The sequence below is a fragment of the Monodelphis domestica genome, chromosome 4 (genome assembly GCF_027887165.1).
Source record: "Monodelphis domestica isolate mMonDom1 chromosome 4, mMonDom1.pri, whole genome shotgun sequence".
Taxonomy (NCBI): Eukaryota; Metazoa; Chordata; class Mammalia; order Didelphimorphia; family Didelphidae; genus Monodelphis; species Monodelphis domestica.
The window spans coordinates 400183237-400209589 of record NC_077230.1 but is presented as its reverse complement, the minus strand read 5'-3'; the positions used below and the strand labels follow the sequence as shown (position 1 = coordinate 400209589).

The following is a 26353-nucleotide window of genomic DNA, read 5'->3' as shown; positions in this document are numbered from 1 at the left end:
TTGCTTCTCTCTATTTAGAACATTCATCATTACCTTCATCATAGTAATATTCCATTACATTTATGTGCAATTTTGTTTTATCATTCTCCAATTATAGATATATATTTTATTTCTATTTCTTTGCTATCACAAAAAAGTGCTACTACAAATATTTTGGGCTGTGTACAATTTTCTTATCTAATTTTCTTTCTTGGAATATAAGCTAAGCAATGGAAACTCTGGATATGGACCTTTCAGTCACATTGTTTGCATAGTTTCAAATTGCTTTCCAGAATTTTTGTACTAATTTACAGTTCCATTAGCTGTGCCCTAGTGTGCTTCTCTTACTACATCACTGACTATTCCAATCTTTTGTCATCTTGGCCAGTTTTCTTGTTGTTAGGTGAAACCTCCGGGCATTTTGATTTGCATTTCCCTCTTTGACTTGGAGCATTCATTTAAGTTCTTAACAGTTTGCAACTCTTTAGAAAACTCTGTGTGTGTGTACACACATGTGTAATAAAAACTTTTCTCAATAGAGAAGTAGCAATGGGAGCAAAAAAATAAAACCTTTAGAAAAGCTTCTTTTTCCTGGATGGTTAGGCTGTTAATTGTTTGTCTATATATCAGAGAAATTTGATACAAAGATTTTCCTTCTCCTCCTCCCCCATTTTGCCATTTTCCTTCTTTGTTCATTTTTGTTTGAATCTTCATGATCCATTTTTTTGGGGGGAGATACTGGAATGGTTTCCTAATACCTTCTCTTGCTCATTTTACGGAGAAGGAAACTGAGGCAAACAGGGTTAAGTGACTTGACTCTGGTTCAAATCTGAGGTCAAATTTGAACTCAGGAAGATGGTAAGCCTCACTCTAGGTCTGACACTATCCATGTGCCACTTAGCTACCCCACCCTTTCCTTTTTATCTTAGTTTCATTAACTTTGGTTTTGCAGGAACTTTTTAGTTTTATGTAATCAACAATTTATTTGTAATGAATACATAATCAATATTTTATATAATCAAAGCGATCTGTTTTATCTCTTGTGCTTGACTATGCCTTGTTTGGTTAAGAATGTATCTCTTACTCATGCCTGTCGGAGGTATATGATATCTTTCTTTTAAAAGTTTTTTAGCTGTATGATCAAAGGTAGTGTGGTGTAGTGACTAGAGAGCGTTGAGACAGGAAGATCTGGATTCTAGACTGTTCTCTGCTATCTAATAGCTCTATGACTGTGGGCAAGTAATTTATGATCTGAGACTGAAATCACCATTCTAAACTGGGAACAAACAGGAGAGCAATGAGTGGGGGAACTGGGATTAGTTATAGATAGAGAGTAAGAGAACTTGGGGTTCCACTTTTGCTTTTGCTACTATTTTTCTGCATAACCGTGGGCAAGGCCTCCATTCATTGCTAAGAGATGAAAGTACTGAACTGGATCAGTGGTCTCTTTTTTTTGGTTCCTTTTGTTCTATTCTGTGAACCCCTTTCAACAGCAACAAAAAAATGTGTTGTGAATTCCCAGGGTACCTTAATATACTGTTCATAATCTTTTTATTAAGTGTTTATTGTGACTACAATACTAACTCTTGCCTCTCTGCCAAACGCCAAATAAAAATTTACACTATATAATCATGAAATATAAAATTTTATTCAGTGGGGCAGCTCGGTGGTATGATGGTTAGAATGCTGAGCCTGGGATTAAAAAGACTTGAATTCAAATTTGTCCTTAGACTCTATTTGTGTGATCTTGGGCAAATTGCTTAACTACTATTTGTATCAGTTTCTTCATCTGTAAAATGGGACTATTAATAGCCCCTACCTCCCAGGGTCGTTGTGAGGATCAAATGAGATAATATTTGTAAAGTGCTTAGCACAGTATATGCTATTTAAATGTTAGCTATTCTTGTCATTATTATACATGTATTGTTGGTATCATATCAAATATACTTATATTAACATAATTTTAACATATTAACAGGGTTGTTATTAACAGGTTATTAATTTAGTTATAGGAACTAAACATAATTATAGAATCTATAAAATATTTAGGAATAGTTATTTTAAATTTAAAGCATTTTAGTATATAAATATTTAAAATATTGGGAATATTTCATGTAGGATATTCCATAAGAATGAAGAGAAATAATCCAGAAAGACCTTCTGTGCTCATTATTGTTTGTAAAGCTCATTATTAAATTTCTTTTACAACTTTTATTAAATATAAGTAATATTTTGATGGAACGTTACAACTATGAAAACATTTAATGTAAAACGATAATCATATATCAATTTAATTTCAATGTTGCCTTTTTTGTTTGAACAAAAGTTTGCCACTTTGGGGTTAATATCAGACAAACACAGTCTTGAATCTGCTTCACAGAGGAAAACTATTTCTGTAACATAATTGAACAATTATTTACCGCTTAAACAGTTAAGGAATGTATGAACATAAGCATGGCCTCCTCCAACCTAGACAGGCTTTAAAGTTTTTTCTAGTTCTAACTCTGTGATTCTGTTCTGTACAGTTGTCGGTTTCTGGAGGGTTCTAGTTCTGGTAGTATCATTTGTGATTACTCTGTAGAGCTCTCTCTACCTTTACTTGCATTCTCTATAGGAATAGATACTGCATCTGTGATATCATTGATATAGATAAGTAAATTCCCTCCACAGATGAAAGTCAGCACTGACATTTATAGTCTTATCAATCAGTCAACATTTATTAAACACCTACTATATGCCAGGCATTTCATTAAACTCTAGAGATACAAAAAGGGCAAAAGACAATTCCTATCCTCAAGGAGCTTACAGTTTAGTGGGAGAGAGACAGATATATACAAATCAAGCTGGATACAGGATAAATAGGAAATAATTCGTAAAGGGAAGGCATTGGAATTAAGAGGGAAGCCCTTCTTGTAGAAGGTGGGATTTTAGTAGGTACTTGAAAGGAAGCCAGGATGGTCAGTAGTGAGAGTGGAAGAAGAGCATTTCAGGCATGAAGGATAGCCAGAGACAATGCCTAGAGCTAGAGCTGCGATGGAGTGTCTTATTCTTTGAACAGCAAGGGAGGCCAGCGTCACTGAACTGAAGCTTTTGGGGAAGTAAAATGTGAGAAGACTGGAAAAGTAGAGGTGTCTAGGTGATGATGGGTTTTGAGTGTCGGACAAAGCATTTTGTATTTGATCCTGGAGGCAATAGGGAGCCACTGGAGTTTATTGTACGGGGAAAGGGGATCGTGTATGTGTCATGATCAGACCTGATCTGGGAAAATCACTATAGAGACTGAATGGAGGATGATCAGAGTGAGAAGAGACTTGAGGCAGACATATTAGAACAGAGGTTTTCAGTCACCTGGCTTGAGTAAGACCTTAGCCAGAACTAGATTAAAATGGAATTGGGAAATATTTAACAAAATAAATATACAATAAAACTTAGATAACATTTTGTTTTAAAACCCTTACCTTCTGTCTTGGAGTCAATATTGTGTATTGGCTCCAAGGCAGAAGAGTGGTAAGGGCTAGGCAATGGGGGTCAAGTGACTTGCCCAGGGTCACACAGCTGGGAAGTATCTGAGTCCAGATTTGAACCTAGGACCTCCCATCTCTAGGCCTGGCTCTCAATCCACTGAGCTACTAGATAACATTTTAAAGCTAAATCAGAATGCAGCCTGGAGGGATCCTTACAGATGGATTAGTGGCAGCTCTTCTTTCTGAGTTTGACTTCATTGCTCTGGAGAGTTGCAAGAACCTATCTGTGGAGGCAGAATTTGAACACAAATCTTACTGGCTTTGAGGCCTGCTTTGTGTCCACTAGACCATGCTATGTTTTTATTCATATTTATAATTTTGATGGCACCATAATATTACATTAATATGTCACAAGCTATTTTTCCATTTTCCTGTCATATCTTTCCGGTCAATATTCTTTGGACTCAATAAATCTATATCTCCCCTTCCTTTTTTTTAAACCTTTCTTTACCTTCTATCTTAGATTTGCTACTAAGTTTCATTTTTAAGGATGAAGCCAGAACTAGAGAAAGAAACCTTGTAACTTTTAAACTGAACTAATATAAATAGTAACTTCTTTAAATTCTTACTATCTAGTATCTTATTCCTATGTAGCTTTTTAATCTATTTTTAAAGATGAATAATTCTATTATGACATTTAAGTTAAAAAGAATTACTATTAGTGATAAATTGATAAAAAATAAATTTATATTCCTTTAAAGTAGTTTAAAAACTAAAGATTTTGCTTTCTTTAAGGACAGGGCTTGTTATTTGTCCCCTTTCTTATTGATCCAGATGGTTCATGTCTCACTTTTCTTTAGATTTTTATAATTTTTTCCTTATTAAGATTCTTTATCTTATTTTCTCATTTGCTCTTTATATTGTTAGACCTTCCCTTTCTACTCCAAAAATACGATTATCCCGGATACTGCAATTTAGAAAATAGGTTTGGAGAAGTTAAGGTATTTGCTTACAGTCGTAGATAAATAGTATCTAACAAAGTAAAGAAAGAAACCAGTTTAGTGTCTTTCAACTATATCCAACTTGTTAATCATGAAATATCTCCATGACATATTAGATTTTAGATTATTAGTTAGGTTAGATGTTAGTATTAGAATCTAATGTTATAAATATGTAATCTATCAAGATCAGGAACAGGAGAATCAACCTTTAAGTTGTCAAAACTACACAAATGATCAACTATGTAAGATACTATTAGAGATATGAAAGTTTAACATAGGGACACTTACTAGCTGTGCGACTCTGGACAAGTCACTTAACTCTGTTGGCTTCAGTGTCCTCATAAAATGAGCTCGAGAAGGAAATGGCAAATCCTCCAGTGTTTTTGCCAAAAAAAACTCCCAACTGAGGTCATGAAGAGTTGGACGTGACTGAACCAGCAGCAGCGGTAGCAGATAAGACTTTTATGCACAGTGGAACTATTAGAGGAAAATAAAAGATAGCATAGATGGCCTCCAAGTTGGAAGTCTTGGGTTCTAGTATTACCTTTAAGGGGTGTTGATAAGGTAATGTGGTATAGTGGAAAGTACACAGACTCTGGAGTCAGAAGACCTGGGTTCAAATTATGTTTCTGGCACTTATTACCTGGATGATCTTGACTGACTTACATAACTTACCTGGACCTCAATTTCCTTATTTGTAAAATGAAAGAATTGATTTAGATGTTTTCTTCCAGCTTCAAATCTATGATTGTATTTAAACTTTCAGTGTTTCAGGCAAATTTCTCATATTATAAATTGCAAATACCTATGGATCTACATTGGTAGAGAGTTAGTTCATGGCTACATAGTTACTAAAGATGTACCTCCAAACAACCCTAATGACGTTTTGGACTAGATATGTAAGACTGAACTGGTTTTGCATCTTCCTTGGACCCAATAATACACTTTCCCCTGTGTTTTCTATTTCAAGTGTTTCTTTGACATATATATATATAATAATTACATATATAAATATATATGTACATATATATATATATATATATATATATATATATTACCAGCTTTAAAAAGACCACTTAAATGCCTCATTGTGGGATGGAGTTGATCTGTGTTCTCAAAATCAATGCCCGTGGAGTACAAGTTATGCCAGATTGGACCAAGCTAAAAATGTTCAGTGATGGGACTGTATGTTTCCTTCCCATAGAATAATCTGAGGTAAATTTTTGGAGGTTCATTGCCATAGGTCACAGAGTAAGACATTCTTTGACACCAGTGATTCCCAGTGGGTCTCTCCCCATTGCACTCTCCACACTATTCTAAACTTTTTCTTGAAGTCTTCTTGACCATTTCTTCTCCTCATTCCTAGATGAAGATCTCATCTACTAAATTCCAACCCCCCATTTTTCCTTTACTTTTTTTCTGATGAAGATGTGGTTCTTTTTGGCCCCAAGGCCTACCCCTTATTCCTATAGCCTCTGAAAGATTGCCTCCATGGATATTCCTCCAGTTCTTTCTAATTTTCTATCCTTCTCCATCTATTGGTTCATTTTCTACAACCTACTATATATACTGGGTAAGAACTTAAGTGTTCAGTTCCCTTCTCAGACACTTATTAGCTGTGAGGCCTTGGGCAAGTCTTTTAAGCTCTGTGCCTCAGTTTCCTCATCTTAAAATGGAGATAATAATAGTGCCTACTTCACTGGGTTGTGAGGATAAAATTGCAGTAACATAGTATAGCATTTTGTAAACTTTGGCTTCATGCCTCATTGCTTAACTGAAACCACTGTCAAAAATTACCAACAGCCAAATCTGAGAGTATCTTTTCTGTCTTCATCTTATTGGTATCTCTGAAGAATTTGACACTATTGGTCAACATCTCCTGAATACTTTGTTCTCTCTGGGGTTTTCTTGACTTGGCTTATTATCTATTACTTTAAGGTTTGCAAAGCATTTCCTTTTAGTGATTTGTTGTGGAATTTTGCCAGGAATCAAAGTTTACTAGTCTGGAGTTTGAAGACTACCATTTCTCCCTTGTTAAAAACTGAGACATTTGCTCTGTTTTCCTATTCTCTGTGATCTTTTAAATAACACTGCCTGTGGCTCAATCATAGCATCTGCCAGTTCTCTTGGTATCCTGGAATGTAGGTCATCTTTGGCTGATGAATTGGATTCATTAGAAGCAGTTAAAGTGCTCTCACTTATCTTATCGCCTTACTCATTTTGGCTGTTAACTCGTTAAGTGCTATTTTAGTCTGCCCAAAGACCTTCCTTGGTCAAAAAATTAGAATCTAAATAAGAATTGAGCACTTTTCTGTCTTTTGTCATCATTATTCCATCCAATCTCAGCAGTGTGTCCCTTTTAAAGTTTCCTTTATTGTCCCCCCCAAAAAACCCCAAACAAACACCTATACCTCTACCTTTTATTGTTTTACTTTCTTTTTAGCCATGATTCATTTTATGCTTTAGCACTCATTACACTGTTCATATTGTGCCCTTTATCAGCTTAAATTTATCCTTAATTTCCTGATTTAACTTCCATAAAAATTACATATGTGTAATTTCAATCAGTAAAGATTCATCTTCTTTCTCTCTTTTCTACCCTTCCCAATTAAGAATGAAAGAAAAACTAAACCCCTGTTAGATAGATAGTCAAAGAAAACAGATTTCTGCACTTGCCATATCCAAAAAATATATGTTGCATTCTGCATTCTCAGTCCTTCAATTCTTTATCAGGTAGCATGTTTTATCATTAGTCCTCTTGAATCATAGTTTGTCATTAAGCTGATCCTAGTTCTGGTCTGTCACAATTTTTTTTTTTAATCACATTGTTGACACTATGTAAATAATTTTCCTGGTTCTTTTCACTTTGCATCAGGTCATACAAGTCTTGCCAGGTTTTTCTGAAACCATCCTGTTCCTCATTTTTTATAGCATGACAGTGTTCCATCATATTCATATACCATAATTTATTCAGCTATTCCCCAAGTGATGGATAACCCATCAGAGGCCAATTCTTTGTCACCTTAAAAAGAGCAATACATATTTTTGTATGTTGGTTAGAGTTTGTTTTCATGAGAGTGAATTCCTCCCTTAATCTACTCCCCTTCTCTTCATTGCCTTCTATTTCCCTGTTGTGTGAAATGTATGTCTGTACCTATCTTTGTGTGTTTGAGTTCTTCCCTTCCTTGACTAGTTTAGATGAGATTGAAATTCGAGAGTCAGCCACTTCTCTCACCCCTCCTCTGTATTTGTATAAATATCTTTGTGTACATTTTGATTATGTGAGAAAACAATTACCTAACATTCTTTTCTTTCTCTAATGTATTCCTCTTTCTCTCTTCCTATTCTTCCTTTAAGATCATCAAGATACAACAGAACCAATTTTTGTCTAGATTGTCCATTACCCACATATTCTATATTAGAATGTGAACAGTCCTTCCTTGTTACTTCTTTATGATGAAGCTTTCATATTTGCCTTTTTCTGTTTCTCTTAACTCCTGTGCTTGAATTTCAAAATTTCTACATAGCCCTGGTCTTTTCATCAAGAGTGCTTGGAGGAATAATGTTCTAAATTGACTAAATAAAATTTAAAAAAAAGAGTGCTTGGTAGTCCTTTCTTTCATTAAAGATCCATATTTTTCCTTTTTGGGGATTACACTCCGTTTTCTTGGGTCAGTTTTTCTTGAATATAAGCCTATATACTTTGCCTTCTGGAAAATAGTATTCTAAGCTCTTGACTCCTTTATGGTGATGACTACTAAATCTCATGTTGTGATCCTAATTATGATTCCTTGGTACTTGAATTCTTTCTTTCTGGCTGCTTGCAGTATTTTTTCTTTGACCTGGAAGCCCTGGATTTTGGCTATGATATTCTTCGGAGTTTTCATTTTGTGATTTCTTTTAGGAACTGATTAGTGGATTCTTTATATTTCTGCTTGATTCTATGGTTCTAAGAGATCTGGGCAGTTTTATTTTAGATTTCTTGATATATGATGTCTAGGCCTATGGTATTTAGAGAATCTACTGATTCTTAATTTTTTCCCCTTAGTTTTCCAAGTCATTTTTTTTTAAACCCTTATCTTCCATCTTGGAATCAATACTAGGTATTGGTTGCAAGACAGAAGAGTGGTAAGGGCTAGGCAATGGAGGTCAAGTGACTTGCCCAGGGTCACACAGCTGGGAAGTGTCTGAGGTCAGATTTGAACGTAGGACCTCCTATCTCTAGGCCTGGCTCTCAAACCACTGAGCAACCCAGCTGCCCCCTCATTTGTTTTTGCTATGAAACACTTTTCATTTTCTTCTATCTTCTCAGTCTCTTGACTTTGTTTTAATACTCTTTTATTTAGTCATAGAGATATTGGCTCCTATTTGACCCATTCTAATTTTTAGTTTGTTGCTTAGCAAAGTTTTGTAACCTTAGTGCCAAGCTCTCTTAATTCCCTTTCCAATTCTTTCTTCCATAGCTCATTTCTTTTTCAATTTTTTCCCTCTTTATTTCAATGATTAAAATAATTTTTAAAAATGATTTTAAAAATTCTTGCATTAGCTCTTCCATACATTCTAATTGAATTTGTAGCCAAGGTGTAGGTTTATCTGTGTCATTGCCTGTAGATATTTTGGACTTATTTTACTTTTTTAGGTTTGTGTTTTATGTGTTCTTGTCACCATTATATAGTGGGATTCTCTCTTTTTTTTTTGCTCATTTTTCCAGCCTACTTCCAGACTTTGGATTTGATGTTTGGACTGTACTCTGTACTCTTCTGGAGGGAAAGTCTGGACTGGTTATGTTGTTATTTTCTTCTAAAATTTTTTTCTTTCATTTTTTTCAACCAATTACGTGTAATAACAATTTTCCATGTAAGTTTTCTGAAGTTATATGATCCAAATTGTTTCTTTCCCTCCTTCCCTCCCCCTCCTGGAGCTGCCAGGTAATTCAATCTGGGTTCTACATATATCATCACGCAAAACATATTTCCATATTGTTTATTTTTATAAATGAATAATCTTATAAAACCAAAATCACAAACATATTTTTTTGTTTAGTTCGTTAATTTAGAATATTTTCCCATGGTTATAAGATTCATGTTCTTTCCTTCTCCACCCTCACTCCCCTCTCATAGCTGATGTGCACTTCCACTGGGTTTTACATTTCCTATTTCCATATTATTGATATTTGCACCAGGATGATCATTTAGGGTCTATATCCCCAATCATATCCCCATCGATCCAGGTGATAAAGCAGTTGTTTTTCTTCTGAAAATCATAAACATATTGCTACTTTCTTAGGGGTATTAAGTGTTGTGGTGTTCCAGCATATCAGAGTCAATTCAGGCTCAGGGTCAGTGTTCCCCAAATGGTCTGATCCAGGGAAAGACTGATTTCTGCTTTACTCCCTGCCCCCCGCTCTGCAGGTTTCCGACTTAGGTTTGGACCTGAGCAATAGTAAAATGCTGCTACTCAGCCGCTATCAGCTAACTGGGAAGGTCTGCTGGTTCAGAGTGACAACTTCAAACTTTCCTTTGGTTTAGGATTCCTGGACTGGTTTTTCCTTTGCAGACTTCAGATTGTTCTAGATTTGGAATTTGAGATCCCAATTTTCTCCTGGAGTCAGAAAGAACACCACTTTTGCTTGCTTCTGAACTTGTTCCTTGGCCTAGGTATAGGAGTGCGTGCGTGCGTGCGTGCGTGCGTGCGTGTGTGTGTGTAGGCAACAAAGTGTAAGAAGTTTGGAAAGGTAGGAATAGCAAGCAGTTTCCCTTGTTTCCTTTATCTTTTGAAGGCATTATTGGTGGCTTTTCTTTTTACAGGGAAAGAGTTCTCTCAGATAACTAGATAATTAAATACCTTTATTATTATCATATTGGGCTTCTGTTCCAGGATCATTCTCTGGTTCCTCTTATTGTCCATAAGGTCTGTAGTATACTCACACAGTATTGTTTATGCCTTCCTTTGTTGATTATCAGTTTTCTACCATATTTCCCCTCTGTTCCTGGATTTCTTCAAATTTGCCTCCTCATTTCGTATTTACCTTGCTCATTAACTGTAAAGTATGATCTTCTGCATAAAATGTAACATATAGCTAGGTGACACATTGGATTGGCTCAGGTCAAGAAGATATGAGCTCAAATCTGATGTCAGATACTTTTTAGCTATATGATCCTGGTCAAGTCTCTTAACCTCTCTGTGCCTCAGTTATTTACTCTGTATAATGGGGATAATAATAGCATTGCCTCACAAGGACATTGTGAATTCCTCACTACTCACTTCTTATGTGCTACTCTTCCACCCCACCTCAGCCCCACACTAAGATGGTGATACCCTTGATGTTGCCAACCACCTCAAAATGTACCACCTTTTGTTCAAGGATTCAGAAACCCCCTGTCCAACCATAATCTAATGATTTTTAACTATTCTTTGCCCATACTATGACCTCCAATCCCTTGACCTGTAAATTTTCTCCCAGGTCAACTCTCTTGTGCTAAGCACCCTCTTCTCTTTTCTCCATCATGACTCCTTGGTAAACCCATTGAACCCTACACTCTTTCTCTCTTGAATCCTTAGTTCCCTTATCTTATCATTGATTACACCCAGCCCAGCCGTAGCCTTAGTTCACCTTCACCATTCACTCCTTGTGCTCCTACACACATGTTGCTGAGAGAATCATGCAACTGTTCTGACTGGGTCCACTACAGATTTATGTTACATAACCTCACCTAGATCCTCACTGCTATTGGTCAACTTTACTATATGTCTTTTATCCCACTTTCCATATTAGTGCTTCTAAAACTTTCCATGTCTTCAAACTTCCCATTTCTCCCCTTTCCCTTCTCTCTCAGATGAGAACCTTGCCTCATATTTTAAAGAAAAAATTGAAGCTATTTGTCATGAACTCTCTCTTCTCCCCTCTTCTTCATCTCCTATTGCTTAAATGCCTTTTGCCACTATCTTCTTCTTCCCCCATCTCACATGAAGTGACCTTACTCCTTAATGAGGATAACACTTCTTTTTAAATGATCTCATTCAATGTTGAAGCCTTCAACAGATAAAACATTCTGTCATCTCCACTCTTTCACGTATCTTCAATCTTTCTCTCTCTACTTGTTTATTTCAATAACTTCAGCTTTCAAACATGCCCATGTCTTCCCCCTTAGTGAAAAAATCCTCATTTGATCCTTCCATTCCTGCTATCATCCCATATCTCTTCTGCCCTATGTAGCTAAATTCTTCCAAAAGGTTGTCTCCACATTCAATCCTCCTCCTCTCAATTCCATCACAACCTAATCATCCCACTGAAACTACTCTCTCCAAAGTTATAAATGATCTTCATTGCCAAATTCAGTGGCTTTTTCTCAGTCCTCATTCTCTGATTTTACGGTAGCCATTGACACTTGATCATTCTCTCCTCCTTGAGACCACTGTTCTGAACCTCCTTGTTCTGCTGTTCTTTCTCTGTCTCATTTTCTCAGTCTTCCTCCAGATCACTCTCTTTATCTGTAGGTGTCCCTCAGGGTCCTATCCTTAGCCCGTTTCTCACTACACTACTTAGTGCACTCATCAGCTTCTATGGGTTTAATTACTCTTTCTATGCTGATTATTCTCAAATTTGCCTATCCTGCCTTAATCTCCTCTACTGACCTCCAATTTTGCATCTCTAACTACCTTTCAGACGTCTTAAAACTCAACATGTTCTAAACTGAACTCATTACCTTTCTCCTTAAATCTTCCTCCCCTCCTAATTTCTCTGTCAGAGGCAACATCATCCTCCAGGTTCCTCAGGTTCAGAATCTTTGACTCTTCACTGTCTCTTGCCAAGGCCTGCTGATTTCACCTTTGCAACATCCTTGAGTCTGCCTTTACTCTGATGTTGCCATCCAATCTAGTACAGGCCCATGTCACCTTATGCCTGGATTATTGTAATAACCTGAAGGAAAGCTTCGAGTCTCTCCCTATTCCAATGTATACTATAGCCACAAAAGTGATTTTCCCAAAGTGCATGTCATTCCCCCCAATACACCCCAGTGCTTCCTTCTTCCTTCCAGGTTCAAATACAAAATGCTTTTTTTGGCATTCAAAGCCCTTCATAACCTAGCCCTCTCTACCTTTCCAGTCTCACACCTTATTCCCCAGTGTGCATTCTTTGATCCAATGGCATTAGCTACCTGCCTGTTCCAAGAACAAAACATTTGATCTCTTCACTCCAGGTGTTTTCTCTGTCTATTCCCCCTACCAGGAACATTCTCCCTCCTCATCTCCTTTTCTGACTTCCTTGGCTTCTTTTAAATTCCAACTAAAATCCCTTCTTTTTACTGTAAACCTTCACCAACCCTCTTAATTCTAGTGTCTTCCCTTTCCTAATTACTTCCTACTTATCCTGTATATAGATTGTTTTGTATACAGTTGTTTGCATATTGTCTCCCCTGTTAGATTGCAAGCTTTTTGAGGACAGTTACTGTCTTTTAGTGCTCTGAAGGCTTAGCACAGTCCCTGGAACATAGTAGGCACTTAATAAATGTTTATTGATTAAATTATTATTGAAGGTCAAATGATATAACTTAGGTAAAGTACTTTGTAAATGGTAAAACTTTATATAAATGTCATCATATGTGGAGGAAAATTGTATTGAAGCTTCCAACAATTAATTAAGACAGGATGATAATTCTTTGTCAAAAGCTCTTCCTATTTCTAAATACCATTTTGGTGGTTTTTTTTTCTTGCAGGAAATTTTGGACATAACTTTGAAAGAAGACTTCTTTTGAACTATTTGAACTACATATAATTAGCCCATCAGAATGTCAGGAGCCTCAGTGAAGGTGGCCGTTCGGGTCAGGCCCTTCAATTCCCGAGAGACCAGCAAAGAATCCAAATGTATCATTCAGATGCAAGGCAATTCAACCAGTAAGTACAGTTTTCTGTTTGTAGTAGTACAAATTGTATCTTCTCTCTATCTTTGCATCTTTTCCTTCTAGTCTGCCTAGAAGATAGTACGACTAGTGTTTGATCACTTTGAACAGCCCATTTGTATTACCTAGAAAGGAACAAAGAGACTCCCTCTAGTACGTTTAAATACAAGCTTTTGAATTATTTAGTTGTACCATTTTGGAAAGTACTTGACCATCTGGATGACCCTGGCTAGTGTTATTAATAGAATACTCAAGTTAAAAGCAGGGATGGCATTTGAGTCCTGTGAATCATCTCAATTCACCAAATACTTAATGAATGGCTGTGCCAGATCCTTTGCTGGGTGCTTGGGAGACAAAGACAAAAGAACAGTAACCCCTACCCTCAAGGAGCTGATCTTGTATTCTCCTAAGGCTGAATCTTTGGAGGTTTTTCTGGTACATACTTTGATTTCTCTGAGCAAATTATTTTTCATTTGCAGTTTCACATAGCAAACAACCTTGGCATAAAGTTTAATCATCTTTTAAATGTCAATACTTAAAATGATACATATTCCTCTACAGTAACTTTATGAGTTCAACAGTTCAACTCAACAAACATCTTAGAATGTTGAATGTGTCCATAGGCCTGGATTACAGAGATAATGATGTCTAGATAATTCTAGAAAGGTCAAATAACAATAAGGTAATGACAACATGATATGTAAGTTCATTAGAGGAGTATAAAAGAAGTACTTTATGATGTCTGATGGGGAAAGTTGTAGTGTTTAAGTGACTTGCCCAGCATCATATAGCTTGGAAAGTCTAAGGCCAGATTTGAAACCAAGATCTCCTATCTCCAGGTCTAGCTCTCAACCTACTGAGCCACCTGACTGCCTCAATCTCTCCCATCTTTTAAAAAATCCTCATTACTTCCTTCTATTCCTATTGAATATCTGGTAAAGAGGGTTAAACATGGCCTGCAGGCATCCATGGCCAGCTGAATAAAATGCAATTGAGAAATATTTGAGAAAATAAATAAGAATGCAATAGAAAATGAAAATGTTAATATCTGGCTTTCTAAGTCAAATACTGCCTGCAGGAATCCTTATTTTGGTTTCATGTTCTTTCCCCTCCACCCCTTTTTATTTGAGTTTGACACCCACTGCTCTAGTGTGTGTGTATATATATATATATCCTCTCCTTTTCATCTCCCCTCCTTTGAAAAGTCATCTACACCCTGTGCCTCTACTTCCTCTCCTCTCATTCTCTCCTATGCTTTCTCCACTTCATCATTAACTGAAGCTGTTCTCTTCACTTTTTCCAGTGGTCTGTTAATTGCTACATCTAATGGCCTAGTCTTAATATTTCTCTTTCTTGTTCTCTTGGCAACATTTGATATTGTCCATCACTGTTTTGGATCCTTCTGTTTTCTTTTCTGGGTTTTTATGACTCTGCTTTACTTTTGTCCTTTTCCTGGGTGTTTGACCACTTTTCAATTATCTGTGCTGGATTTTTACTCAGGTTTCACCCATTGAAAGTGAAGACCCCCCCCCCCCCCCCCGATCTATCTCTTTTCTCTGTATTCTCATTTGGCAATTTCATCAGCTCCCTTGGGTTCAGTTAATCCCAAGTAATTTATTCAGCCCTAGTCTTAACTTCTGAGTTTGTCATGCCTCACTGTGTATCCATTTAAAATATAAAACTGGATGTCTTATAAATGTATAAAACTCAACTTTTCCAAAACAGAACTCATCATCCTCCCCTAAACCTACCCAACTTTTGCATTTACCTGTTACTATTTCAAATCTCACATGTTTACACCTCCTTGTACCTTCTCAGTTCAGAATCTTGTCTCATTTTGCTGAAAAAAATGACCATTCACTGTAAGCAATCTCTTCCCCCCCCCCCAACTCATGTCATTACCCAAATGTCTTCTGCCATTATCCCTTCTTTCACCCTTGTCTTACCTCAAAAATGGGACCATTCTCCTTGCCAAGGATAACCCTGTTACATGAATTGATTTCATTCCATCCCTCCTTCTCTATCATCACTTTCACTTACCTGCAGTCTCTCCCCATTAGCTGCTTCCATACTGCCTATAAACATTCCCAGGTCTCTGCCATTCTAAAAACAACAACAACCTTCCTTCCCTTGATCATTGCCACCAGCTAGTGCCTCATATTCCTCTTTCTGTTTGTGGCTAAACTCCTTGAGAAGGCCACCTACAATAAGTGGTGCTTCCATGTTATCTCCTCTCAATCTGTTCTTAATTCTACAGTCTGACTTTCAATCTTCATCATATATTGAAAGTGCTTTCTCCAAAGTTCTGTAACTCCTCTCACATACATACATCCCTTTTTCTGCTGCCCTATTTCAAGACTTCTCTCCTAGACTATTGCAGTAATTTTCTAGTTGGATTCCCTGCCTTGAGTTTCTCATGCTTCTGATCTATCCTGTAACCTCCTCACAACTCCCGACACACAGTAAACTCTGTTAGCTTCCTATTGCCTTTAGGATCAACTAGAAAATTCTCTGTTTATCATTGAAAGCTCACGGCCTGGCTCCTTTCTACCTTTGCATCTTTCATACTCTCTTTGGCATCTGCTGTCTTCACCTACCTGCTGCTCTTTCTCACACACAGCACTTCAGTTTCATGCTTCAGCCTTTGCCTGGAATGCTTTACCTCCTAACCTGCTTCATAGAACCCTGCGCTTCCCTTAAGAATGAGGAAAATACATATTCTCTAGGAATCCTTTCTGGTCTCCTCCCTTTGCTTCTAGTGTTTTTCTCTCTAAGGTTACCTTCCCCTTATTCTGTATTTGTCTCATGTACACCCCTCCCCCCAATGTGACAGGCATATATAGTACACATGTACACAGATACATGCATATACATATATATGGCATATATATGGGGAGACATGCTGCCTCTCAAATTAGAATTTAAGCTTTTTGAGGTCAGGGATTGCTTTTTGGTTTTTCTCTGTGTCCCTCCACTTGATGAATACTTGTTGATTGTTTTTTTTTTCTAGTTTATTTTCTACAAAGAAATATGATGAAATTAAGTACTGAAAAGCTAGTGCCTTTCCACATTCAGGAATAAATTACTACTTGCTCTGGGTCAGTTGGCATGTGTATATATATATATACTAACAATAAGAGCAGGAGGGTAGCCATCTTTAACCTTCTCTTAAAAAAAGAACCTCACAACTCCATGAAGTTTACCAACAAAACAGAAAGATGTCACTAGTTCAAGCACTATTGAAAGAAGTTCACCTTCCTTTATGGAGTGTCTCCAACTACCCATTGAATATTTAGAACTGACTATCTTGTAGATGTCTTAAATACATGTCTAAAACAGAACTTGTTATCTTTCCCCTAAAATTCTCCCCTCATTTCTCTCTTGTCTATTACTATCAAGAGTACCACTGACCTCTTGGTCATTTAGGCTTGTTACTTAGGTGACATCCTTGCTACCTTATTTCCTGAAACCTTTAAAAAATGTTTTTTATATTTTATATATATATATATATATATGTGTGTGTATGTTTACATATATATATATATTTACCAGTTACACACAATAACAAATTTCCATACAAGTTTTCTTAAGTTATATGATTGAATTTATCTCCCTCCTGCCTTCCCTTTCCCTTCCTGGTGCTGGCAGGTAATTTGATCTGGGTTATACACGTATTATCATGCAAAACATATTTCCATATCTTTCATTTTTGTAAGTGAGTAATCTTATAAAACCAAAACCCCAAAACATAAACTCAAATAAATTGAAAAATCATATGCCTTTATCTGCTTTCTGATTCCAACAATTCTTTCTCTGGAGATAGATAGATAGATAGATAGATAGATATCATTCTTTGCCCTAAGTCCTTCAAAATTCCTGACACCTTCTTTTTAATCCTGACCCTCTGCTATCTTACATACAAGATACTCTGTGTTCCACTTACAAGCATTTCCTCTACTGTCTCCCATGCCTTCTTCCTTATTTCTGCTTCTTCTTGCCATTCCTGACTTCCTTTAACGCCCAGTTAAAATCCCATCTTCTTCAGGAAGCCTTTTCTGTTTCTCAATTCTCATGCCCTTGCCTTTTTAAAAATAGTTCCTCTTTTACCTTATTTATGGCTTATGTTTGTATAGTTTCTTTCCTTGTTGCTTCACCCATTAGGCCATGGGCTCCTTGGGGACAGGGATTATCTTTTGCTTTGCACAGTTCCTGGCAGATAGTAGACACTTAAGAAATACTTAGACTGACTTATTGATTCTTCTGCATCTGGCTACCTCCTCAGTCATTTTCACCTCCATGCCTAGTCACTTGTAAAGTCTTATCATTTCCCCCTTGTAACTTCTTGTATATACTTCTCTACTCTGACATTGCCACCATCCTGATGCCCACCTTTATCACCTCTCATGCCTGTTGGTTGGGTTTCCTGCCTCAAATCTCTTCCCACTTCAGCCCATCCTCTAGTTAGCTGTCAAATGGATCTTCTTAAAGTATGGGTCTGACCATGTGACCTAATTATTCAATAAACTATAGCCAGAATCAACTATAAAATCCTTTATTCAGCTTTTAAGATCCTTCATATCTCAACCCATTCCAGCCTTTCCAGTCTTCTCATACCTTCAATGTACTCTGGGATCCACTGACTTTAGCTTCCTTGCTGTTCCTCCAACTTGACATGCCATCTCCTCACTCTGATTATTTTAACTGGCTGTTCCCCACACCTAGAATCCTTTACCTCTTCTCCCCACCAGCCCCGGCTGCCTCTCTTTTGCTTTAAGTCTCAGCAGCTAGTGTTCTGTTTTCTGCAAGAAGCATTTCCCAGGCATCCTTAATCTTAGTTTTTCCTCTTAGATTACCTTCATATTTATTCTGTATGTATTTTATTTGTACGTAATTGTTTGTATGTTGCCTTCTCCATTAGACCATGAGCTTCTCCAGTTTAACACAGTGCCTTAACACATATTTGGCACTAAATAAATGCTAGTTGACTGACAGTGATTTCTTCATTCATATTGTTGTAGTCACTGTGTGTATAGTTCTGTTTTTGTTTTTATTTTATTCTCTATCAGTTCATACAAATATTTTCACTTTTCTCTAAATTTTTCACATTCATCATTTCCTATGGTTAATTTTTCATGATGATATCTTAGACCTCCCCTGTCACTACCAATACTAGCTGTTGATCAACTGCTCCTAGGAAGCAGAGATCCCCAAAAGGAATGGCATTGCTTTCTGTGACACTGTGCCTGTTTCCAGCCCTGCTCTGACAGTCATCAGCCTCTCAGGCAACCCTATTAGCCTACTTGGTAGATCTTGCTTCTGAAGACCCAGAAACGAAAATTCTTATCTTAAAAGCTCTTGGCACTGTCAAATGACTTAACATCAGAAACAGATAGGATTTTATCATTGAAAATGATTTAAAAAAGATGGATTAACATCTACTTTGCTCCTAGACTCAAAGGAGTATGGGATCTTTTCAATTGTGCTTGCCAGTGAAAACTTACATGTGAACTTGCCAGTGAAACCTTACATACTTGGCTTCTCCATTACAATGTGAGCTATTTTTAACCATTCCTCAACTGATGAACACTTTGTTTCTGTTTCTTTACTACTTCAAAGTGTGCTGCTATTAATATTTTGTTACCTATTGAACGGTTTTTTCTCTCTTTGATTTCCTTGAGTCTAGTAGTGAGAATAAAGTGTCAAAAAATATGGACAGTTGAGTCCCTTTTCTTGTATATTTCCAATTTGAAATCCAGAAGAAGTAGGTCATTTTGCAAAAGAGTGCTTTTCCAACCTTTCAACAGTTGATGTATTTTGCTCATCTTTTCATAATTGTTTTAATTTACATTTTGCTTACTAGTAGTAATTTAAAACATGTCTTCATAGCATTTATAGTTCACAATTTCTCTTTTAAAGAAAAATTATTTCTTTATATCCCTTGACCTTTATATTCCTTTATATTCTCTTGGGTAAATAGGTATATGCATTTCTTTTCCAGGATTAATTGCTAGAATTGCACCTTTTTAACCTAAGTTTTTAAAAATTTAAATTCTCTTGGAGTGTGCAACATGGAAATAAGCTCTTATTGAAGATGAAAATTCAAAGACAATTCATTAAGGGTTTTACTATTAATGATTACAATAGATGGAAAGTTAGTGGCAGCTAGGTAGCTCTGTGGATAGTGTTAGGCCTGGAAATGGTAGGTCCTGGTTTCAAATTTGACCTCAGACACTTCCTTCCTTTGTGATCCTGGTCAAGCTTCTTAACCGCAGTTTCCTAGCCTTTGTAAGGATTTAAAGAAAAATAAAACAATAGATAGAAAGTCATTTTTAACTACAAAGGTCAACAAGGAAAGTGAATTCAGTTTTGATCATTTACATACTTTCTATGGTTTGGAATTTGAACTCCATATCTGATAGTCTTAAGCTGTAAAAATGAGACAGGTGTTTCATTTTCATCTAACAAACATTCTTTATTATTTTTATATTCTGTTTCTACTTTATTTGAACTTAACATGAAATCTTATGAGTCAGTGACCAAAGTATAATTATCAATATTCTTTTCTCCTACTTTCCTCCCACTTCCATTTCTTTCCCCCTTCTCTAAAGCATCTTGAAAAAACCTTACCCAACTTTTTCTAAAAATTTTTTGATTCCAGATATATTGTGTTGAGCCTTTTACTTGTAATTTTTACTTAATTATTCTATTCTTTTCATATTTGAAAATCATGCTTCCTTACTGAAGGTGGAAGCAAAATAAGAGTTATGATTCAGCCTTCTATTTTTTAGTGTTATACAATCGTCAGTCAGCATGCTTCTCTTTTTCTTCTTGTCTTGAATATATTTTTAAAAAATTTATTCCCCATCCCCCCTTTTCTCTAGGTAGTCTGTAGCACTGATATCTAACTTTGAGAGCTTTCAAAACCAACTTAATTTTCTTAACCTTCTTTGTCTCTGCCAGTGGGATGATTATTCTCCAGTTTTCCAATATTTAATCCTTGTGTGATATTTGAGTTTATACAACAGAAAGAGTATTTAACTTGGGGAAATCACAGGATTTGAGTTCTAATTCTGGAACCCCTTTTACCACTGTGACTTGGGGCAAGTCACTTAACTTCTCTGGTCTCATTTTCCTAATCGGTTAAATGAAGGGCTTGCATTCAATGATCTCTAAGGACCCTTCCAGTGCTAGATCTGTAATTGTCTGATTATTTAGATTTCTCTTTCCTTTTTTTTTTTAACTTCAAGTTGGTGTGTGTGTGTGTGTGTGTGTGTGTGTGTGTGTGTGTGCTTTCTTTTCCTTTGCCTTTAGGATTATTTGGCTCAGGATTTAGTACTAGAAGTGATTTGAGATGTCACACAGTTCAATGACCAAATTTTGCCAGTGAAGAATGTATTCTCTGGATCCATTACTCTTCACTCCCCCCCCCCCTTTTTTAAACATTATTTTATTTGGTCATTTTCAAACGTTATTCATTAGAAACAAAGATCACCTTTTTTTTTTCTTCCCTCCCTCCCCTCATTCCTCCTATTGGTGATGCATGATTCCTCTGGGTGTCACGTGCATCCTCAACTCGAGCCCATTTCCATGCTATTGGTTTCTGCAGTATGGTGTTCATTCAGAGTCTCTCCTCGATCATATCCCCATCCACCCCTGTAGTCAAGCTGTTGTCCTTCCTTGGTGTTTTTACTCCCACTGTTTGTCCTCTGCTTGTGGGTGGTGTGTTTTTTTCTCCTTGATCCCTGCAGGTTGTTCAGGGACATTGCATTGAGACTAATGGAGAAGTCCATTACGTTCGATTATACCACAGTGTATTAGTCTCTGTGTACAATGTTCTCCTGGCTCTGCTCCTCTCACTCTGCATCACTTCCTGGGGGTCGTTCCAGTCTCCATGGAATTCCTCCACTTTATTATTCCTTTTAGCAAAATAGTATTCCATCAACAAAATATACCACAATTTGTTCAGCCATTCCCCAATTGATGGGCATCCCCTCATTTTCCAGTTTTTTTGCCACCACAAAGATTGCAGCAATGAATATTCTTGTACAAGTCTTTTTCCTTATTATCTCTTTGGGGTACAAACCCAGAAGTGCTATGGCTGGATCAAAGGGCAGGCAGTCTTTTATCACCCTTTGGGCATAGTTCCAAGTTGCCCTCCAGAATGGTTGGATCAATCCACAACTCCACCAGCAATGAATTAATGTCCCCACTTTGCCACATCCCCTCCAGCATTCATTACTTTCCTACTGTCATGATACCCAATCTGCTAGGTGTGAGGTGATACCTCAGAGTTGTTTTGATTTGCATTTCTCTGATTATCAGAGATTTAGAACACTTTTTCATGTGCTTATTAAAAGTTTTTATTGCTTTGGCTGAAAACTGCCTATTCATGTCCCTTGCCCATTTATCAATTGTAGAATGGCTTGATTTTTTGTAAAATTGCTTTAGCTCTTTATAAATTTGAGTAATTAGACCGTTGTCAGAGGTTTTTGTTATGAAGATTATTTCCCAATTTGTTGCTTCCCTTCTAATTTTGGTTACATTGGTTTTGTTTGTACAAAAACTTTTTAATTTGATGTAATCAAAATTATTTATTTTACATTTTGTGACTCTTTCTATGTCTTGCTTGGTTTTAAAATCTTTCCCTTCCCAAAGGTCTGACATATATACTATTCTGTGTTCACCTAATTTTCACTCCCCCTTTTTTAGATATTCTGTCATAGGAATTAAATGGCTGTGAGAAAATAAGAAGTTTCACCATTATTATTCATTATTGTGTCAGGGGAGTAATAACCATTATTCTTAATTAAGGTGGCTTTGCCTTTAATTCTTTTTTTAAACCCTTACCTTCCATCTTGGAATCAATACTATGTATTGGTTCCAAGGCAGAAGAATGGTAAGGACTAGGCAGTGGGGGTTAAGTGACTTGCCCAGGGTCACACACCTGGGAAATGTTTGAGGCCAGATTTGAACGTAGGACCTCCTGTCTCTGGGCCTGACTCTCAATCCACTGAGTTACCTACCTGCCCCCTGGCTCTGCCTTTAGATGATAAACACAAAGCATGAGCTGGATAAATCATTGGGAAATGTAGTTGTGAAACAAGTTCAAGAAAACCGATATGTGTAGGAAGAAGAAAGAAGAGCAGCTTTAGCTAGAGCTGGGGTAGATTTTTAATCATCTGAACCTCTTTGTTCTTTTAAACTCTGTAAGACTGGGTGGCAGATATCACTATACTTTGATATTGAGGTTCTGTGGTAGGAGATATCCCTTCTTCAGAAGGATGGGTTAATTTTGATCAATTCTAGCCCAAGAGAGTAATTCTGAACAGGCAAGAAGGAAGAAACTTTATAGGAGTTTCATTCCTGTAGAATGATTAATAATAATATTATTATTAATAATAATAATGCCCAATAGAGATCTTACAGTGCCCCCTCAAAACCAAATGACTTCCTTATTTAACAGAACACAAATATCTCAAGAGTTCATGGGGAAAGATTACTAAATAAAATACATAAATATCCATTAAAGAAAATATATAGGGGAGTAAGCATATGACAATTAATCTTCATAGGTATAATTTCTAGTTAGAATTTTCAATTTTTTAAGCTTCTTATTTTAAATGTTCTTTTATCAGTTGTGCTCAATAATACTTTAAACATTATAGTTTCTATAATTTCTGAGTTATTACTAGTTTTGTCTCTAAATGACCTGAATATTGTATATCTGAGCTCTCTTCATGAAATGGATAATTTGTCTAAAAATTCAATAATTTAAAAATGATAGTAATTTTAAAATGTTTTGCAAAATAATGAAATCTTCTTTTCACCCCTAATCTTTTAAAGATTTAGTTCTCTAGCCAGAGTGAAAATTTGTTGTGGTTTTTAAATTTTTATTTATTTATTTAGAAATGTTTTTCCCATTTTTACATGATTCATTTTCTTTCCCTCCCCTTCCTCCCCTTCCCCCCCAACCAATAAGCAATTCCATTGGGTTATACAAATGTTGTTACTTGATACCTGTTTCCATATTATTCATCTTTGCTATAGAGTGATTTTTAAAGGCCTAAACCCAAAATCACATAGCCATATATGCATGTGATAAATGATGTCATATGTTTTGCTTTTTAGAGTGAGAATTCAGATGTCTAGGAAATGGAAAATTTTCTTCTAGAGCAAACAGGTCTAATAAAAAAAATTTTTTTGGCTATTTTTATTTGTCCAGTTCTAATTTTTAAAAATCAAATTTCTTCCACAACTTTTTGATCCTCTTTTCCATCCAGTCCATTCTATTTTTCATGGAACTCTTTTCTTCATTGGATTTTTTTGCCCCTTTTTTCAGTTGGTCAATTCTGTTTTTTAGAAACTTTTCCTTCACTGGATTTTTGTGTAATTTTTTCTAGTTGACTAATTTTACTGTTTAAGCTGTTATTTTCTTTTCGTATTATTTGCATTTGCATTTCTTTTTTCCCATTTTTCTTTGATCTATCTTATTTGATTTTTTAATTCCTTTTTGAGTTCTTCCAGTGCTTGAGACCTATTTGTATTTTTCTTTGAAGTTTTACATGCAGTTGCTTGGATCTCACTGTTCCCTATTGTAAAGGTGAAAATTAAAGGTTGGACAATAAATTTATGAAATTATGTGGTTGCCAATATTTATTATATCCCGAGTCAGAAATTTAATTACAAAATAGAGAGGAAACAATAAAGTAGAGAATTGTGAAGGGGATAGAAAACTTATCTATTTTATCTTAATCCAGGTAGAGATTAATTGGCTCTCAACCAGAAAGACCAGTAGTGAGCAATCACATGGCCTCCTCCAAGATGGAAGTTAATCTCTCTAAAAACTAGGAAAGGAGTCAGCCTTTCACTCACCCCATGAAGTAGTCCAGGAGTCAGAGTCCAAGTTGAAGCCGAGCTCCAAGCCCATGAACCCTAGATTCCCTAGGACACTCTCTCCAGTCAGGAGACTATCTCCATGACACTGACTCAAGCCACAGGATTCATGGCTTTTTATGGTGATTTCTTGTCCTTGTCCCTCTTCATAGGGGCCAATCACAGTTTCCAAATTGTCTAGCATTATCTGGGGGCAGTGTTTGTGGGAACCAGTTCTCACCTTCTGGAGGGGTGAATACTCATCAAAAGTGTTCACAGATTCCTAGCTGATTGAGTTTCTGAGAGTGTAAACTCTAGTCATAGGATTCACAAGTTTAGGACTGAGTTAAAAGGGTGGAGCTCTCTAAGTAAGTGAGTTATGAATTCTCTAAGTACCTTGCTAGCTTCTCACCTAGTACTTAGTAGGGTGTTCAATATTTTGTTGATTCAATTCAGAAGTAAACAAAGGAGAGTTAATCCTGTCTTCACAATAAGTAGGGATATTTAAGTTAGTGTTAACTCAAAATAGACAAAGAGAATAAAGGATTCCCTTTCACAAGTATAAACTCAGAGAGAACAAAGAATTCCCTTCTATGCTATTAAATGGGAGCTATTTTGTACTAGGGTTAGGTCTTCACTGCAGCAGTGCAGGCTTGAAAGGGCCTACTGCTATGGACTTCTGGGTTTTACTGTGAGCTGGTGACAGGGCCTGGGAATTCAAGGGGTGGATCTGAAGTGCTTTCTTGTTGGTATTGGGTCTGAGATGCTCTTTTGTTGGTCTACTCTTGTCCTGGGATCCCGAAGTTGGTCTATGCCCAGGTGCAGAACTTGGTGCAGTAGGTAGGGTGATGGTTGACTAGCACTCCTCTGTGTGCAGTTTTGCTTGAAAATCAGCTCTCTCTGCCTGTCTTTCAAGTTGTGCTTAGCGGGAGAACTCTTTCACTCCATCTTGCTGTTGGTTTTTGACTCCTGTTGTTTTGAGGTGCTTTTAAAAGATTAGTTTGTAAGGATTGTCAGAGTTGTTTCAGCTCTCCCTGATACTAAGCTGCCATCATTGCTCCACCCCCTTTAAAATTTTTTAATTAAAACTCCTATATATCTATTTTATTAGTTTTTAATTTTTTAACATTTGATTTTTTGCTTTATTTTTAATCTTATTTTTTTTAAATAACTACTAATTTTAAAATGAATTCAATGGTGATTTTGCTTTTAATTTAATTGATCTCTCTGCTTTTCAAATTTTCTACTTTCATGATTATTTAGGTAGTTTTAATTTGTTACTTTTATAAAGTTTTAATTGCATGTCCAAGTTACTGATTTCTTTCTTTTGTTGATGAGAGCATTTAGAAATAATTCTTTCTTGAGGACTGGTCTAGCTGCATCCCATAAATGTTGTCTCAAATATTGTAATTTTCTTTGATGAAATTTTCTATGGTTTCTATAATTTTTTCTTTGATCCACTAATTCTTTAGGATTAATTTATTTAATTTCTAATTATGCTTTAATTTTTTCCAAATCCCTTTGTGAATGAATGTAGTTTTAATTACATTGTGTCCAGTATAGTTTTTCTCCTTTTCTGCATTTGTGAAATTTGTATGTCTTACTACATGCTTAATTTTTAAAAGTTTCCAGAAATTTATCATTTTAAATGTTTAAAAAAGTTTTAATCAGGTCCTCAGCTTCTTTCTTGTTAATCTTATTATTAGATTTGTCCAGATCTGAAAGGAGTACATTGAGGTATCTTACTATTATAGTTTTATTATCTGTTTCTCTCTGAAATTAGCTTAACACCTAAAAAAGTATATAAATGCCATGCTTTTTGGTGCACATATTAAATGTTGATATTGATTCACTATTTGTGGTACCTTTAAGCATAATGTAGTTTTCCTACTTATCTCATCTATTTTTAATGTAGCAATGAAAATCATGATTGCTATCCCTCTGTTTTGAATCCACTTGAAGCATAAAAGGTTCTGTTTCTGTTTTTCATTTTAATTGTCTGTTGATCTTTGTAAGTATGTTCTTTTTAAACAACCTACTTTTGAATTCTACTCTAATCCATTCTGATTCCCTTTTTTGTTTTATGGGGGAGTTCATATGCTCAGTTATGATTGTTAATTGTATATTTTCCTCTATC

General features: G+C 36.1%; 1 protein-coding gene across 22 annotated transcripts in view; it reads left to right on the top strand.

The window, feature by feature from the left end:
• Window positions 1-26353, top strand: part of KIF1B (kinesin family member 1B) — a 186528-nt gene that overhangs the window by 7019 nt on the left and 153156 nt on the right. For all 22 annotated transcript variants that reach the window (XM_007491595.3, XM_007491593.3, XM_056795793.1 and 19 more), the window contains exon 2: window positions 13162-13339. In XM_007491595.3, the coding sequence (XP_007491657.1) occupies window positions 13234-13339 (106 nt within the window). In that variant the 5' untranslated portion in view covers window positions 13162-13233. The remainder of the gene's footprint in view (window positions 1-13161; window positions 13340-26353) is intronic.